Here is a 16,353-nt window from a genome sequence, read left to right as displayed (position 1 = left end):
CTGAATTTCATTTTTACTTGTTGAAGGTCCCTCCTCCCAATTTTCACGCAGCACATCTAGAATGCCACGCGGCTTATGCCCATATAATAATTCGAACGGGGAGAACCCCGTGGAGGCTTGTGGGACCTCTCGCACTGCGAATAACAGGGGCTCGAGCCATTTATCCCAGTTGCGTGCGTCCTCGCTTACAAATTTTTTAATTATGTTTTTGAGGGTGCAGTTGAACCATTCGACTAAGCCATCCGTTTTTGGGTGATAAACACTGGTGCGGATAGGCTTAATTCCCAGTAACCCATACAGTTCGCGCAGTGTGTGTGACATAAACGTAGGTGCCTTGATCAGTCAGAATCTCTTTGGGGATTCCGACTTGGGAGATGGCGCGGAAGAGCGCTTCTGCAATACTACGTGTTGAGATATTGTGAAGAGGCACTGCTTCCGGGTATCGCGTTGCATAGTCCACCAGAACTAAAATAAAGCGATATCCTCGTGTTGACCGATCTAATGGCCCGACGAGATCCATCCCAATTCTTTTGAACGGGGTCTCGATTAATGGCAGAGGGCGCAGAGGCACTTTTGGAATGGCTGCTGGATTTACTAACTGGTATTCGCGGCATGCCGTACACCACCTACGGACATCGCCACGAATCCCTGGCCAATAGAATCGGGCCATTATTTGGGCTAGTGTCTTATCCTGCCTCAAGTGTCCGGCCATGGGATTGAAGTGAGCCGCCGGGAATATAGATTCCCGGCGGCTCTTTGGGATTAAAAGCTGAGTTATCGGCTCCTTAGTCTGAGTGTCCTGCATCACTCGGTATAATCTGTCCTTAAAAATGGAGAAATAGGGGAAGGACGGGGTGGCATTTGGCTGGAGTGTTTGACCTTCGATTACTCTCACTTGGTCAAACACATGTCGCAGAGTCTTGTCTCACGACTGCTCTAACGGGAAATTCGCGAGGGATTCCCCGAGAGAGGGAGGAGGAGCCTGCTGCTCCTCACTCTGACGCGGTGATGATGTGGACAGCTCTGTGACAGCTGCTCTTGCCAAAGCCACACCGGGACCTCCCCCCACTAAATTATGGCAGGCCCCACTCTTCACTAAATGAGTCATTAATTCCCTGAATCCCGGCCAATCAGTCCCCAAAATTATCGAGTGGGTAAGGCGAGGATTAACCGCCACCTTTACTCTAAATTTCTCCCATCGAAATAGAATGTGGACTGACACTAAAGGGTAGTTGTGAACATCCCCGTACACACACAACACCTTCACTAATTGTGCTCTCCCCAATGCCTCGTCTTGCACCAGGCTTTGGTGGATTGAGGTCTGATTGCAGCCGGAGTCCACCAAAGCCTGATACGTATCCCCTTGGATACTCACCAGTATGCGATACGCTCCGGCCCAATCGAGGTGGTCCCTGGCGTGTCGGGGAGCCGGACCACCACGCCCACCTCCATCGCCGAGCACTGATGCTGGAGGTGCCCCGGTTCCCCGCAGCGCCAGCATACCGGCCCAGGCTCTCTCTCTGCACCGGTGTTCCGGAGATCACTCACCTGAGGGGGGGAAGACACAGACACGGAAGTAGGAGACGGTAGGACACCGCAGGTGCGGCGGGCTGGCTGGGGTGGAGCCGGCCCCCGCCTCCGCAGTGGGGGAATGGGGCGAGGACGAGGAACAGAAGGGGGGAGAGAGAGAGGGGAGAAGGGGAGACACACTGTCCTGCTGTTGGAACGGCCACCATATGGCCCTCCGCCAGCTCAATGGCCTGATCCAGCGACGCCGGGCGATGGCACTGGACCCACTCCGCGGTTTCTTCTGGAAGTCAAGTGACGAATTGCTCCAGCGCCACCAGATCGATGATTCCCTCGGCATCGCGGTTGTCGGCTGTCAGCCACCGCTGGCAGGCGTCCCTGAGTTGCTGGCCAAACGCGAACGGCCGGCTGACCTCCTCCAGGCACAGCGCGTGGAAGCGCTGCCGCTGCTGCTCCGGGGTGCGACCCACACGCTGGAAGACGGCCCTGCAGAGGTCCACGTAGACCAGCTGGCTGTTGGCGGGGAGCTGTAGTGCGGCCAGCTGTGCCTCGCATGTTAGCAGGGGGAGGAGGTGCGCCACGCGCTGTTCCACCGGCCAACCCCACACCTCAGCTGCCTGCTCGAAAAGAGCGAGGAAGGCTTCGGGGTCATCCTGCAGACCCATCTTCGTTAGGGTGAGGTGGGGAGGGTCCGTGCTGATTGGGGCCCCCGCCGATGCGAGCAGGTGCCGGAACGCCTGGCGATCTTCCTGTTGCGCCAGCACCAGGGCTTCAAAGCATTGTTCTTCAAAGCACAAGGGCTTTGAAGCATTGTTCGAAGAAAATCAGCATGCAAGTTCACTGCAGTTATCTAAAGAAGTAGAAAGCCAAACTGGGGTGACTATTTCCCGTGACACTATACGGTGTACACTGCAGAGGAATGGCATGCATGGATGCCGTCCATGAAAGAAGCCTCTCCTAAAGCCCAGGCACAAAAAAGCCCACCTAGAGTTTGCCAGGGCCCATGCTGACAAAGATGAAGACTACTGGGACTCTATACTCTGGAGTGATGAGACCAAAATATATGTTTTTGGAACTGATGGCTTCAAAACTGTATGGTGTCACAAAGGTGAGGAATACAAAGAAAAATGCATGGTGCCTACAGTGAAACATGGTGGTGGCAGTGTCCTGATGTGGGGCTGCATGAGTGCTGCTGGTATCGGGGAGCTGCATTTCATTGATGGCATCATGAATTCACAGATGTATTGCTCTATACTGAAAGAGAAGATACTACCATCACTCCGTGCCCTTGGTCATCGTGCACTTTTCCAACATGAGAATGATCCTAAACACACATCTAAGGCCACTGTTGGATTTCCGAAGAAGAACAGGGTGAAAGTGATTTCAGTGGCCAAGCAGGTCTCCTGATCTGAACCCAATCAAACACCTATGGGGAATTCTGAAGAGACAAGTCCAGTCACTAGGTCAATGTTGAAGAATGGAAAAAGATTGATGTTGCAAAATGTCACCAACTTGTTCATTCCATGCCTAAAAGACTTGGTGCTGTCATTAAAAATCATGGAGGCCATGCAAAGTACTAGATGTAGTAGTTTTTGTTGTGGGGTGTACTCATTTTTGCACCACCCTAATTTGAGTAAAACTGAAGAATGTGTCATCTAAGTTATATTATTAACCTTACTTTCACATTGGGGTGGCACGGTGGTGTAGTGGTTAGCGCTGTCGCCTCACAGCAAGAAGGTCCGGGTTTGAGCCCCGTGGCCGGCGAGGGCCTTTCTGTGCGGAGTTTGCATGTTCTCCCCGTGTCCGCGTGGGTTTCCTCCGGGTGCTCTGGTTTCCCCCACAGTCCAAAGACATGCAGGTTAGGTTAACTGGTGACTCTAAATTGACCGTAGGTGTGAATGTGAGTGTGAATGGTTGTCTGTGTCTATGTGTCAGCCCTGTGATGACCTGGCGACTTGTCCAGGGTGTACCCCGCCTTTCACCCGTAGTCAGCTGGGATAGGCTCCAGCTTGCTTGCGACCCTGTAGAACAGGATAAAGCGGCTAGAGATAATGAGATGAGATGAGACTTTCACATTATAAGTTAAACAGATGTTATATTAAACTTTGTCTTGTCAACATTTTGGAAATTGTTTGTGTTCATTGAGATATTGTTTAAAATGTTACTTTTCAAAGGGGGTGTACTCATTTACACTGAGCACTGTAGATATTGCTGCTCTTCAAGAGACACACTCCCTTCAGATGGCACTGTGCAAGAGAAGGACTACACCTTCTTTTGGAAAGGCAAAGACCCCAGCAAGCCTAGAATTCATGGTGTCGGCTTTGCTGTGAAGAACAGTCTCTTGCCATCAGTCATTCCACCAACTGAGGGAACTAAACTCATTCTTTCTCTCCGTCTGTCATGTACCACAGGCAACTTGACCCTTATTTCTGCCTATGCTCCAACTCTAGGCTCTGAGGATGATGACAAAGATCGCTTCTATGAAGATCTATCTAGGCTAATTTCCACCACGCCTGCATCAGAAGGAATCTTCATCCTTGGTGACTTCAATGCATGCATAGGGGCTGACTATGAAACCTGGAGCCCTACCATAGGCAAACTTGGTGTCAGTGTCACCAATGACAATGGCCAGAGATTGCTTGAGATGTGCACATATCACCAGCTTTGTGTGACGAACACCTTCTTCTGCAACAAACAACATCGACATGTGTCCTGGCGCCACCCTCAATCAGGGCATTGGCATCAGCTCGACCTGATACCAGGTGAACACTGTGCACAACACCCGCTCATACCACAGTGCAGACTGCAACACAGACCATAGCTTAGTGTGCTCTGTCCTCTTTACGCCCAAAGCTATTCCACAAAACAAGGCAGAAGATGACCCCCAAAATCAATGCAGCAAGAGCAAAGAACCAGCAGCTCTGCAAGGAATTCAAGACCTCCTTGGAATTTGCCCTGCTAAACTGCCCCTCCGATGATAGCTCAAAGATATGAGAGTTCATCTGAAATGCTATTTACAAAACTGCAATGGAATGCTTTGGCAAGAAGAAATGCAAACAAGAGGATTGGTTTTCAGAGAGCTACGAAGTCCTTGCTCCATTCCTGGAAGCCAAACACAAAGCCTTTCTGCACCAAAAAGCACATCCATCCTCCTCCTCCCTTGACACCTTCAAAGTGGCTAGAAACAATGCTCAACACATTGCCAGAAAGTGTGCCAATGACTATTGGTCATCCCTTGCAGAGAAGATCCAAATATCCTCAGACACAGGCAATCTAAAATACTGTAGCTGTTCAAGGGTATTAAGACAGCATTCAGCCCAACTGCCAACAAGACTGCTCCACTGAAGTCTCTCACTGGTGAGCTCATCACAGACAAGACCAAGCAGCTTGAGCAATGGGTTCAGCACTACAAAGCACTATACAGCACCAAGAATCAGGTGACAAGAGAAGCCATAGAATCTCTGGAATCCTTTCCAACTATATCTGAGCTTGGTCAAGTTCCAACAGAGAGGGAGCTGCTTAAAGCTATTGACTCTCTCTCTCTCTCTCTCTCTCTCTCTCTCTCTCTCTCTCTCTCCATGGGTAAGGCCCCAGGCAGTGATGGCATACCACCTGAAGTCATCAGAGCTGGAAAAAACTCATCACTGATCAAACACCTCCACCAACTGCTAATCCAATGCTGGCAGGAAGCTTGTGTCCCACAAGACCTACACGATGCTAAAATCATCACTCTGTACAAAAACAAAGGCGAGCATTCCGACTGCAACAATTACAGAGGCATATCCCTGTCGTCAATCATTGGGAAAGTGTTTGCAAGAGTAGCCCTGAAATGCCTCCAAATCCTAGCAGACAGAGTGTACCCCGAGTCACAGTGTGGATTCAGAGCACATCATTCCACTGTTGACATGATCTTTTCCCTCAGACAGTTACAAGAAAAGAGCCTGGAGCAGAACATGCCACTCTACCTCGTGTTCATTGACCTGACCAAGGCCTTTGACCTTGTAAGCCGTGAAGAGTTATTGTGCTTCTTGAAAGAATTGGCTGTCCCCCAACCCTATTGAGGATCAACAAGTCATTCCACGATGACATGAAGGGAAGGATTTTCTATGACAGATCCCTTTCTGATCCCTTTCCCATCAAAAGTGGAGTAAAGCAAGGTTGTGTTCTTGTACCAGCCCTCTTTGATATCTTCTTCTCACTCCTTCTACAACATGTTTTCCACTCGACCGATGAAGGTGTCTATATCCACACCAGATTCGATGGCAGCCTTTTCAATATTGCACAGTTGAGAGCCAAGACCAAAGTACAGCAAGTGTTGATCAGAGAGCTTCTGTTTGCCGATGATGCCGCCCTCGTAGCACAATCTGAGGAAGGCTTGCAAAGGCTGGGAGACCTTTTCTCCAAAGCATTCAAAGAATTTGGCCTTACCATCAGTCTGAAGAAGACCCAAGTATTGGTGCAGAACCCAAGATGCAACGCAGAACCGAGTATCACCATCGACAGTACTGTCCTTGATGTGGTCAGCGAATTTACTTACCTGGGCTCTACCATCTCCGATAACCTGTCCCTCAACCGAGAAATAGCCAAACGCATTGGAAAGGCTTCAACAACATTGGCCCGCCTCTCAAAACGAGTCTGGGAGAACCGCCTGCTCACAACCAGCACAAAAGTGAAGGTATACAATGCCTGTGTTCTCAGTATCCTTCTATATGGATCTGAGAGCTGGCCTATGTATGCAGAGCAAGAAAACAGGTTCAACTCATTCCACATGCAGTGCTTGTGGTGAATTCTCGGAGTGACATGGAGGGATAAGATGCCCAACCAAGAGGTCCTGGAGAGAACAAAGAGCAAGACACTCCATTCGATCCTTGCACGTCGCTGCCTCTGTTGGCTAGGACATGTTCACCGTATGGAAGATGGAAGGATACCCAAAGATCTCTTGTATGGCAAGCTGTTGACTGGTGCTGGGGCAAAGGCAGACCCCTCCTAAGATTCAAAGACGTCTGCAAGTGCGACTTGAAAGAGTTTCAAATCCCGTCTACATCTTGGGAAGCAGTTGCAGAAGATCGGGACAAATGGAGAAAGGCTTTAAGTCTGGGAGCCAAGGTTTGCGGACAGCATCGTCTTGAGCGTTGGCAGCAGAGAAGAAATTCTCGCAGGTCGAGAACCAGTTCTTTTGCCTAGTTTTTTTTTTTCCCATACACTGCACACAACATTTTTAATATTTTAACTTTTCGGTGGTGCTATGCTATTGTCTGTCAAGACATATGGTGGCCATCATCTTCATGAACATATGTTTTTGTTTTTAATTACCTGAACCAGAATTATATTACTTTTCAGTTCTACCAACCCAAAAATGAATTCATTTCTTCAACAATTTTAGCTGTTTTCAGATTCATTGAGCAGTCAATGGAGTCAGTTATCTGTTGTATGGTTTCAGAGTAGTGTTACTCATGAAATAAAAGTGGCAAGACTTTGCAAAAATTACTGATGTTATGCTGCGTACCAGAGCTTCAAAGTGTGTGTCAAAAAAGAATCATACTTCTAACTGAAGCTTTGTATAAATGCATCAGGACGAGGTCGAAGATCATGCGATGGGTCATGTGACTGGGTTTGTAGTTGTGATATTCTAATACTAATAGAATAATACTTTCTGTAGCAACAGCTCATACACAGGGACTTGTACACAGAACACTCCATATAATCTAAGACTAATAATTCATTCATTCATTCATTCATTCATTATCTCTAGCCGCTTTATCCTTCTACAGGGTCGCAGGCAAGCTGGAGCCTATCCCAGCTGACTACGGGCGAAAGGCGGGGTACACCCTGGACAAGTCGCCAGATCATCACAGGGCTGACACATAGACACAGACAACCATTCACACTCACATTCACACCTACGGTCAATTTAGAGTCACCAGTTAACCTAACCTGCATGTCTTTGGACTGTGGGGGAAACCGGAGCACCCGGAGGAAACCCACGTGGACACGGGGAGAACATGCAAACTCCGCACAGAAAGGCCCTCGCCGGCCCCGGGGCTCGAACCCAGGACCTTCTTGCTGTGAGGCGACAGCGCTAACCACTACACCACCGTGCCGCCCTAAGACTAATAATAAATATTTAAAAAATTAAAAAAAAAATATGCAGTACTACGAAGTAAAATGTATAATCATTGTGTATAGAGAATAATTACTTGGAGGAGTGTCACTCTGCTGCACTTGGTGCCACATTAGACCCTCCAGGTGTTGATTATATTTGTATAACAGCATGGTCTGGAGTGGGTTACTCCTCACATAGCTCCTATAATGTAAAGGATAACAGGAACTTCACAACATTAAATGAAGGAAAAGGATGACATTCTTTAAGTGTGAAAAATTGTCATGTTGGCAAACACTGGAATGTTGATTTTCAGTGGTAACAATTAAGTCTCAAAAGTGGGATAGACTGTGGATGTACTGTATATACTCCAGTTTGTACAAACTCTATCTAAATGCCTGCATTTGTGTGTTTGTGTGTGCTGTAGCCTCTCTGCGATCTGAGCTGAATCACCTGCATGCTACAGCTATTGAGCACCTGAGACAGAAACATCTGCAAGAAAAGACAGTGGCCAAAAGAGACCTGGACAACACAGTGGAGTGCTGCAAACAGCATGTAAGTCTCTCTCTAAGATAAACTGAAAATATACACTTACTGGCCACTTTATTAGGTACACCCATCCACCTGCTGTTTTGTGCAGTTATCTTCTCAGCCAATCCCTTGACAGGAGCACAATGCATAAAACCATGCAGATACAAATCAAGAGCTTCAGTTAATGTTCACTTCAAACATCAGAATGGGGAAAAATTGTGATCTCTGTGACTTTCACTGTGGTATGGGTGTTGGTGCCAGATGGACTGGTTTGAGTATTTCAGAAACTACTGATTTCCTGGGGTTTTCACATACAACAGTCTCTAGGGTTTACACAGAATGGTGTGTTTATTATAACTTCAGTAATTATGGGTATTCTTTACATAAATACATTTCATTAAAACAATATCAGGCATCAAATCAAAACCTTTGAGATGCAACACTACTTTTGACATTTAACTTTACAAAATTAATTGTCCTCCAATCGAAACTCTTTATGGTCAATTATGTTAAAATGTCTTAAACACTACTGATTATGTCTCTTAGTTTGGTAGCAGTTTTCCTTCTTTAATTACTGTAATATATTTAGGAGTCTCATTCTCAAAAACACGCCAGTCATAACCTATTGACTTGCAAGTGACAGCCATGTTGGTGGATATATGAATGCGGGGTCAAGCGACATTCCGTACAAACATAGTCATGCATGCGCAACTCTCTTTGTTTTTCCACTGCTTTAAGTGTTCTTTTAGCTATGCCATATATTTGTGCTGTATATGTTTGTGGCCACAACAGTACTCGTGACCGTGGCACGTTCCAATTTTTTAGAATTCCGTCCATGATTCAGAAAGAGGAAACTCTGAGGCTTAGAATGGAGAGGAGACGAGGGAATCAGGACACTTCGTCCAATGACCATTTTGTCCAAAGCCTTTTTCATACACACTATCAGTTATTTTATATTTCAGGTATTCTTGTGTTCGCGAATGAAAGCCCTGCGAGAGCACGGCTTGGCGCCTAAAGATTTAACATGATCCAGCCAGCTTTAAAAAATTAATAACTTGGCCAACGGAGCTCACAGCGAAGCCAAATTTGACCGTCACCTTCCTCTAAGCCTCCCCCTTGGAAAGAGCATGGCCTTGGGTCAGAAGGACTATGCCTTGGCCTGGGATTTGTGAACAAAGCCCCCACGAGAGTGCTGCTCAACGCCTAAAGATTTAATATGATCCATACTATGGCACTTATTTGCTTTACAAAAATGTGTTTTGGTTCGGTCAAATTCCATTGAGAATTCCTTTTTTCGAACAAACAAATACCTGAAATATAAAATAACTGATAGTGCGTATGAAAAAAGCTTTGGACAAAATGGTCATAGGATGAAATGACATGTATTCGTACTCGATGGTCAGTAGAAGCGTCTTATCTTCAGAAAAGCCTGACTTTTTTAAATAATATGGGTCAAAACCACACATATCTATCTTCACTCGATCGTTAAAGTAGTAATACTGAGAAAATTCAGCATTGTTTACACACGTTTTCAGCGGCTGCCATCCTAGTTAGATCATGGTGGACGCTCAAGACGTAGCACATTTTGATCACGTGGTTGCAAGTCATTTATACGATACAATATTTGGTCAACTTTCAGTGGATTCTGGTTTCAATCTGTGTCCTGGTCAATCCTTCATTCAGGGCAATAATTTACTTAAACTTGCATACACACTCAGAAAGTAAAGTACATTATTGTGCCTTTAGAAGTACAATGGCTTGTCACTGGGACAGGACTCTCTAAGGCAGTGTTTCTCAACCACTGGGCTGTGGCCCATTAGTGGGCAGCAAAGCGCCATCTAGTGGGCCACAAATTTTTCTTCAAGTTGAAGCTAATTTTTACTCAGAGGTATAGTTGGGTACAGTTGCTGGGTTGCATCCGACGTCACATCCGCCTCATTAAGCTGCAGTCACACTACATCTCGAGATGCTTTGCGATGGGTTATCGATGAAAATGAGGCATTTTGGTGGCGATATACACGTGAGCTAAAAGTTGTGGTCACACAGTAGGTGAACACTTGACTGTCATGCCTTTGCATGCTTGAGTCTGGTGCAGCTCAAGTGACCGCGCGTGCTCACGGAGCGTGTTGTGTGCTTGGGACACAGTCATTATAGGAAACACCTGATCCTGATTTGAGTGCAGTCAGCTACATAGATATGGAAGCTGTTTTCACAGAGGTTTTGCGAAGCATTATTATCACTGTCGTGTTTGTTTCTAGCCATGTTTATAACACTGTTTAAATACTCTGCTTTTGTTAAATAAATAAAAAAAACACTTGAAAGATGGCTCTGGACACTTACAGTAATGCATTTATGATCTGAGGACTTCAGTTGACTTGCTAACTTTAGGACTGCAGTTGTCATGAACAGTTTTGCACTCAAGTTTCCATCAATGAACAGTTTATAACTTCAACAAAACAGACTTCATGTTAAAACTATAATGATTTTCCTGATTTCACAGTTATACTTTGTGACTCTATAGGACACTGTTCTCGAAGTGAGTTATTTATAATCACATTATCTGTCATCACCCAGATGAGGATGGGTTTCCTTTTGAGTCTGGTTCCGTTCGAGGTTTCTTCCTCATGTTGTCTGAGGGAGTTTTTCCTTGCCACCATAGCCACAGACTTGCTCATTAGGGATAAATTAGGGATAAAATTAGCTCATGTTTGAAGTCTTTAATTCTCTGTAAAGCTGCTTTGCTACAATGTCTATTGTTAAAACCACTATAAAAATAAGCTCGACTTAAATATCACGCCTGCTAATAAACACTCCTCCTGCACTTAGATCTGTCTACTGCCATCTATATTGTAATGTCCTGAACACCAGATGTCTGCAGCACCAGGTAGTTTGAGATGTTGGGGAACTCAATGGATGGATAATTTTCTAACTCATAGGAAAAATCCTTCTTTGTTAGCATGTAAGGATCTATCCCATTGAGTGGTTTCTATATCCACTTCTTTTGAATGTACTTCTTGGTTTTAATAACTTGCTTGTTTGCTGTACACAAACATGGCAGCAAGTTCTTGTGTTAATCAACCAGACTCCACTTTTGGATCATTAATCCCTTTTGACTGAGAATGCCCTGCATGCATGGTTTCATGTTGGCTTCTGGCACATCCATACAGTTTTAAATACAATACCTACAATTAAAAACTGTTTGTTTTTATTGTATTTATTTAATTCCTGGGCTCCCATCTGTAACACGGAGTGATGTTGCATTCCGTTAATACACTTTACAATAGATTATTAGATTCTAATAGAATAGATGAGCCAAAATAATTGGGGATCTTTTTTAATGGGCCCTGACTCGTTACAAGTATGAATAGATGGGCCTTAAAGCAGAAAAGGTTGAGAAACCCTACTCTAAGGTATTCATTTGTACTTTATATACTGCTTGGAAACATAATATGCACCTTTGCGGTCCTAAAAAGGTACCTTAAGGTCTAATAATAAGCCATAGGGGGTGCATCAAAAAAATTGCACAACTCAATGTTTATAGCGACATTTCATATCATGGAACATCCTCAAAACAACAACAAACAACAAAACATCTTGTTACTAAGAACACAAACTCCAGTCTCCAAGACTTTCTCATGTTGGAAAACAAAGTTGCAGCTTTACCTCTGACTGTTACAAAGCACTGACACTGGAGACTCCTTCCAAAAAGTCTAAATTAGAAAACATCACCATGTAGCATTTTTTATGAAGTGTCTACCTCTGTAAGTTTTACTACAGAAATGACAATACATTAGGACAAGTGCATGTAATCAAAACTTTGCAGTTGGCACGACATTTTGAGAAAAATTTTCAAAACATCTTTTGACCAGGGGCGGCACGGTGGTGTAGTGGTTAGCGCTGTCGCCTCACAGAAAGAAGGTCCGGGTTCGAGCCCCGTCCCCATGTCTGCGTGGGTTTCCTCCGGGTGCTCTGGTTTCCCCCACAGTCCAAAGACATGCAGGTTAGGTTAACTGGTGACTCTAAATTGACCGTAGGCATGAATGTGAGTGTGAATGGTTGGCTGTGTCTATGTGTCAGCCCTGTGATGACCTGGCGACTTGTCCAGGATGTACCCTGCCTTTCACCTGTAGTCAGCTGGGATAGGCTCGCCTGCGACCCTGTAGAACAGGATAAAGTGGCTAGAGATAATGAGATGAGATGAGATCTTTTGACCAATCAGAATCGAGAATTAGACATGCCCACCAGCATGTTCACACACTTGTTTCACGTTTTAGACAGTAGCTTTTATGTGGTTTGCACAAATTTTAGTGGAAAAAAAACAGGCTTTCATACTCAGTTTTGGACCTGATTTTATAATATTTCATGAAGGCTGACAGGAATAGACAGTATAAATTAGGGCTGCGTACCTAAACGTAACATCAGGTACTGGTACAGAGGTTTAGGTACAGGTCCGGACCTGTACCTGAACAATTTGACAAATTCTTCTGAACTTCTTCAATAATGACAGAAACATTAATATACTGTTGACAACTTGTCAGTATCTTTATTCAAAGAAAACCGAACATAACTAGGTTTCCTACCTCACTTTTCAGTCACCCTCTCAGTCTCACACTTAGTTAACTTGGGACAAAAAGTCATAAGTTGTCTCACAGCGAGAAGTGACTACACTAGAGTACTACAGACTATGCGCAGTCCGCGGCCTTTAACTTGCGCGGCAAAATTACACAAAGCAACAAAGGCCGCCAATGCCAGCAAAGGAAAAATGGCTGACCTGCTTTTGAGTCTTTTTGACCAATCAGAACGCTGGATCAGCCAAGCTCTCACAATGTCTTGTGAGACTGTGGCGAGAGGATCTCAAATCAAAGATGGCTCTGATTTCAAGTTTCAGCGCGGCATTTTACGTCTTTTCCAGTGCTAAATTTTCGTCTTTGTGGTAGGATTTACGCATCTTCAGTCACAAAATAAGCATATACCTGGTGTAAATTTATATCGGTACAGTACTGGTACTTCATGATCCGGTATTTTGGACCTGTACTGAATCGATTTTCATGGTACAGTACCGGTACGCAGCCCTAGTATAAATCATTTGAAGAGATGATGTTTCATAGTTCACAGAGAGCGAGTGAAAACATGCAAGCAGACTCTGTTCCAGTTTTATTTTGTACACAGAGATAGATACCCAAATACAGAAAGAAAGAGAAGACAGAGGTATTGTATGATGAATTGTCCGAGCTGGATTTATTAAAAACTGGAGGATGTGACACATCTGTGCATCTTCCAGAGCTAAGCATGGAAATGAATGAGGCTGTCACGAACAGGTAGCAGCCACGGGAGCCTGAGCTCACTCATGACAGTGATGAATTTGCTTCAGGATAAGCCCCACTTTACTGGAAAGTGAACGATGAAAATGAAGAATAGGAGAAGTTAGTGTCTGTCGCACATTTTCACATTAATCTTATGTTCTCTCACCATTTCGCTCTTATTCTTTCTGTCCTTCCTTCTGGTGCAGCTATAATATTAATAATACAGCACAATGCTTAACTGTTTCAATCCATCTACCTTTTTAATATTTTGCATCATCAGAGTCTAAAAAATTCATTAATTTGAATCAGTAATGTGCATGGTGCTGTGCTATTTACTAATGCAAGCTGAATTTGGATTTTCAGGTTGTGTTCCAATTCTATTTTTAACGCCCTTATTAGCTTCCTCAATCTGACTGTAGACTTCAAGAAATGTAATATAACTTCTATTTTTTAAAAACTAAAATAATTAACAATAATAATAATAACAACAACATGTTGCCAGGCAAAACAAACCTAGTCCGGTAGCACTTTTGATGAATATGAAGGAAGATATCATGAAAAAAATATATAGATACCCTATGGGTACATGTGGCTACTGCTTATAAATAAAATTGTTTTCTGATACCATGTCCATACAGTAAAGTTTATGTTTATATATATATATATATATATATATATATATATATATATATATATATATATATATATTCCACTGAGCTAGAGCTCAGTGGAACAAGTCGTCTATTTGTATTGCGCTTTTAACAGTAAAACATTGTCGCAAAGCAGCTTTACAGAATTTGAACGACTTAAAATATGAGCTAATTTTATCCCTAATCTATCCCCAATGAGCACGCCTGTGGTGACGGTGGCAAGGAAAAACTCCCTCAAACGACATGAGGAAGAAACCTCGAGAGGAACCAGACTCAAAATGGAACTCATCCCCATCCGGGCAACAACAGACAACATGACTATAACATTAACAGTCCTAACAAAGTCAGCTTCGTTGATGCTATAAACCCCCCACCGACTGAAACCCAAGCGCAAAACCGTTCACGACAACCGTATTCTCAAAGTCAGCAAGTCAACTGCAGTCCCCAGCCACAAAAGCACCACTGCAAGAGTCCAAAGCGTTCTCCAGGCGCGACCCCCAACTGTCCACATGGGGCCGCCCTCCACAGGAGTGATGCGATGAGACTCCAACCAGACACAGGGCACCAGGATGGATCAGGCAGGTCCAAGGAGCAGAAGAGGTCAGTATCTCGATCCCAGGACCAACATATAACTCAGAGGGACAGATTTTTTTTTTTTGGGGGGGGGAGAAAACACAGGTTGTTAGGTATGCCCAATGTCACCTGAATAAGTAGGAACAGTATACATATTGTTGTAGGTACAGCTTGCCACCTACTGTCTAAGAACTACAACTCCCAGCCAACTTCCGCGTTGACCTACGTCACGCCTGGGCGGGATCACTTTCATCACATCCTACATGATTCCATAAGGGATCTGGGAATCCGCCATATCGTTCTCTTTGGCGTCTGAACCCACACGGAACAGACCTAAAAGGAGGCACTCGCTATCGGACCGTCCGAAACCAAGACTTCTTTCTTGCAAGATCCATGTTTCAGCACGTTTTCCTTTTTGTTTACCCTTGATCATGGTAGACTCCGGAAACACGCGATCTTTAACTCAAGCGAGTTATAACCGGTTTTCAGTTATTCCTTATAAGTACGTACTGGAACTGCAGGCCAAAAAGGCAGTTTTCATTTGTTTAGGAAGCGGCTGGACCCTCCTAAACCAGTGCATGTTGTTTTGATCAGAGTTTTCCTTCCTGCGAGCTACGAAGTGCTCTCCAAGGACCTCTGTCTCCCACAGAAGTTTTTCCAAGCTCCTGTGAACTCTACCGCTCCGAGAACTCTCTGCTTTCTACAAAAAGGCGAGATTTTGAAGTAACACTGGCATTTGGGCAAAAAGGCTAGTTTTTAGGAATTAGTTTATTTACTTAGTGTGAATTTACACTCAGGGATTGTTTGTGTGCACACTGATTTTGTGTTTCTATCATTTTTTTTTATTGTTGATCTCAATCGTTTAATAGACAGGTTTTGCATGCTCGCTCTTTCTCCCTCTCTTTTTAACACTTTAATTTCATTATTTACCCATATTTTGACCTCATTAAGATTTCAGTGAATTTAATAACACTATAAAGCTAGTGGGTTAGCTGTCTAGGGAAGCCTTTGTCTCCAGGGACCAGGCTTCAACACGTGTTCACAGGCCTTACTAGGCCCAACCACACTTTAGCTAGCAAATCAGAGCTAACTCTCTTTTGCCGCTTTTCCGCTACAAACGCGGCTGAGCCGTGCCGTGCTGAGTTGGGCTGAGTCGAGCTGAGCGGGGCTGTTGGAGTTGCATTTCGACTACAACCGCGCTGAACCGTGCTGGCTGGAAGTGGGTGGACACATTGGGTGGAGTTAGCGAAAGTGGGTGGACGTCACGTGATGTCGTTAAGCAGCGCAAACAGTGACATCAGTGATCTTTTAAGCGGTAGTCTCATGACCCGAATAGTAAACAATAAACATGGAGGACATGGAGTTGTTAGTGTTGCTGGTCTTGGTGCTGTGGCTTGTTGTCACCGACAACGCCAACAGATACTGGCAAGAGCGTATAGATGAGGCGAGGCGCATAAGGCTTCAGAAATTCTCGTAATTCGTAATTCTTCTTCTTCCGGGTTTACGGTGTTTACAGATCCCAGCGTGCTCGCGGGGCGTGTGTGGGCATGTGAAGACACTCCTCCTCACCAATCAGTGCACAGGGGAGTGTCTGCTCACGCCCCCAGCCTCACTCGGCTCGCTTTGGCTCGCTTCAGCCCCACTCCAAAACGGTGCGAGTTTTAGGGGC

General features: G+C 44.8%; 1 protein-coding gene across 1 annotated transcript in view; it reads left to right on the top strand.

Moving 5' to 3' along the window:
- The window catches only part of fam184aa (family with sequence similarity 184 member Aa), a 160,342-nt gene that overhangs the window by 111,093 nt on the left and 32,896 nt on the right, over positions 1–16,353 (top strand). The window contains exon 12 of the mRNA XM_060933674.1: positions 8,055–8,182. Within this exon, the coding sequence (XP_060789657.1) occupies positions 8,055–8,182 (128 nt within the window). The remainder of the gene's footprint in view (positions 1–8,054; positions 8,183–16,353) is intronic.

This window comes from Neoarius graeffei, chromosome 11, assembly GCF_027579695.1.
Source record: "Neoarius graeffei isolate fNeoGra1 chromosome 11, fNeoGra1.pri, whole genome shotgun sequence".
NCBI lineage: Eukaryota > Metazoa > Chordata > Actinopteri > Siluriformes > Ariidae > Neoarius > Neoarius graeffei.
Note: the sequence above shows the minus strand (reverse complement) of the source record. Positions and strands in the feature narration are given on the sequence as shown.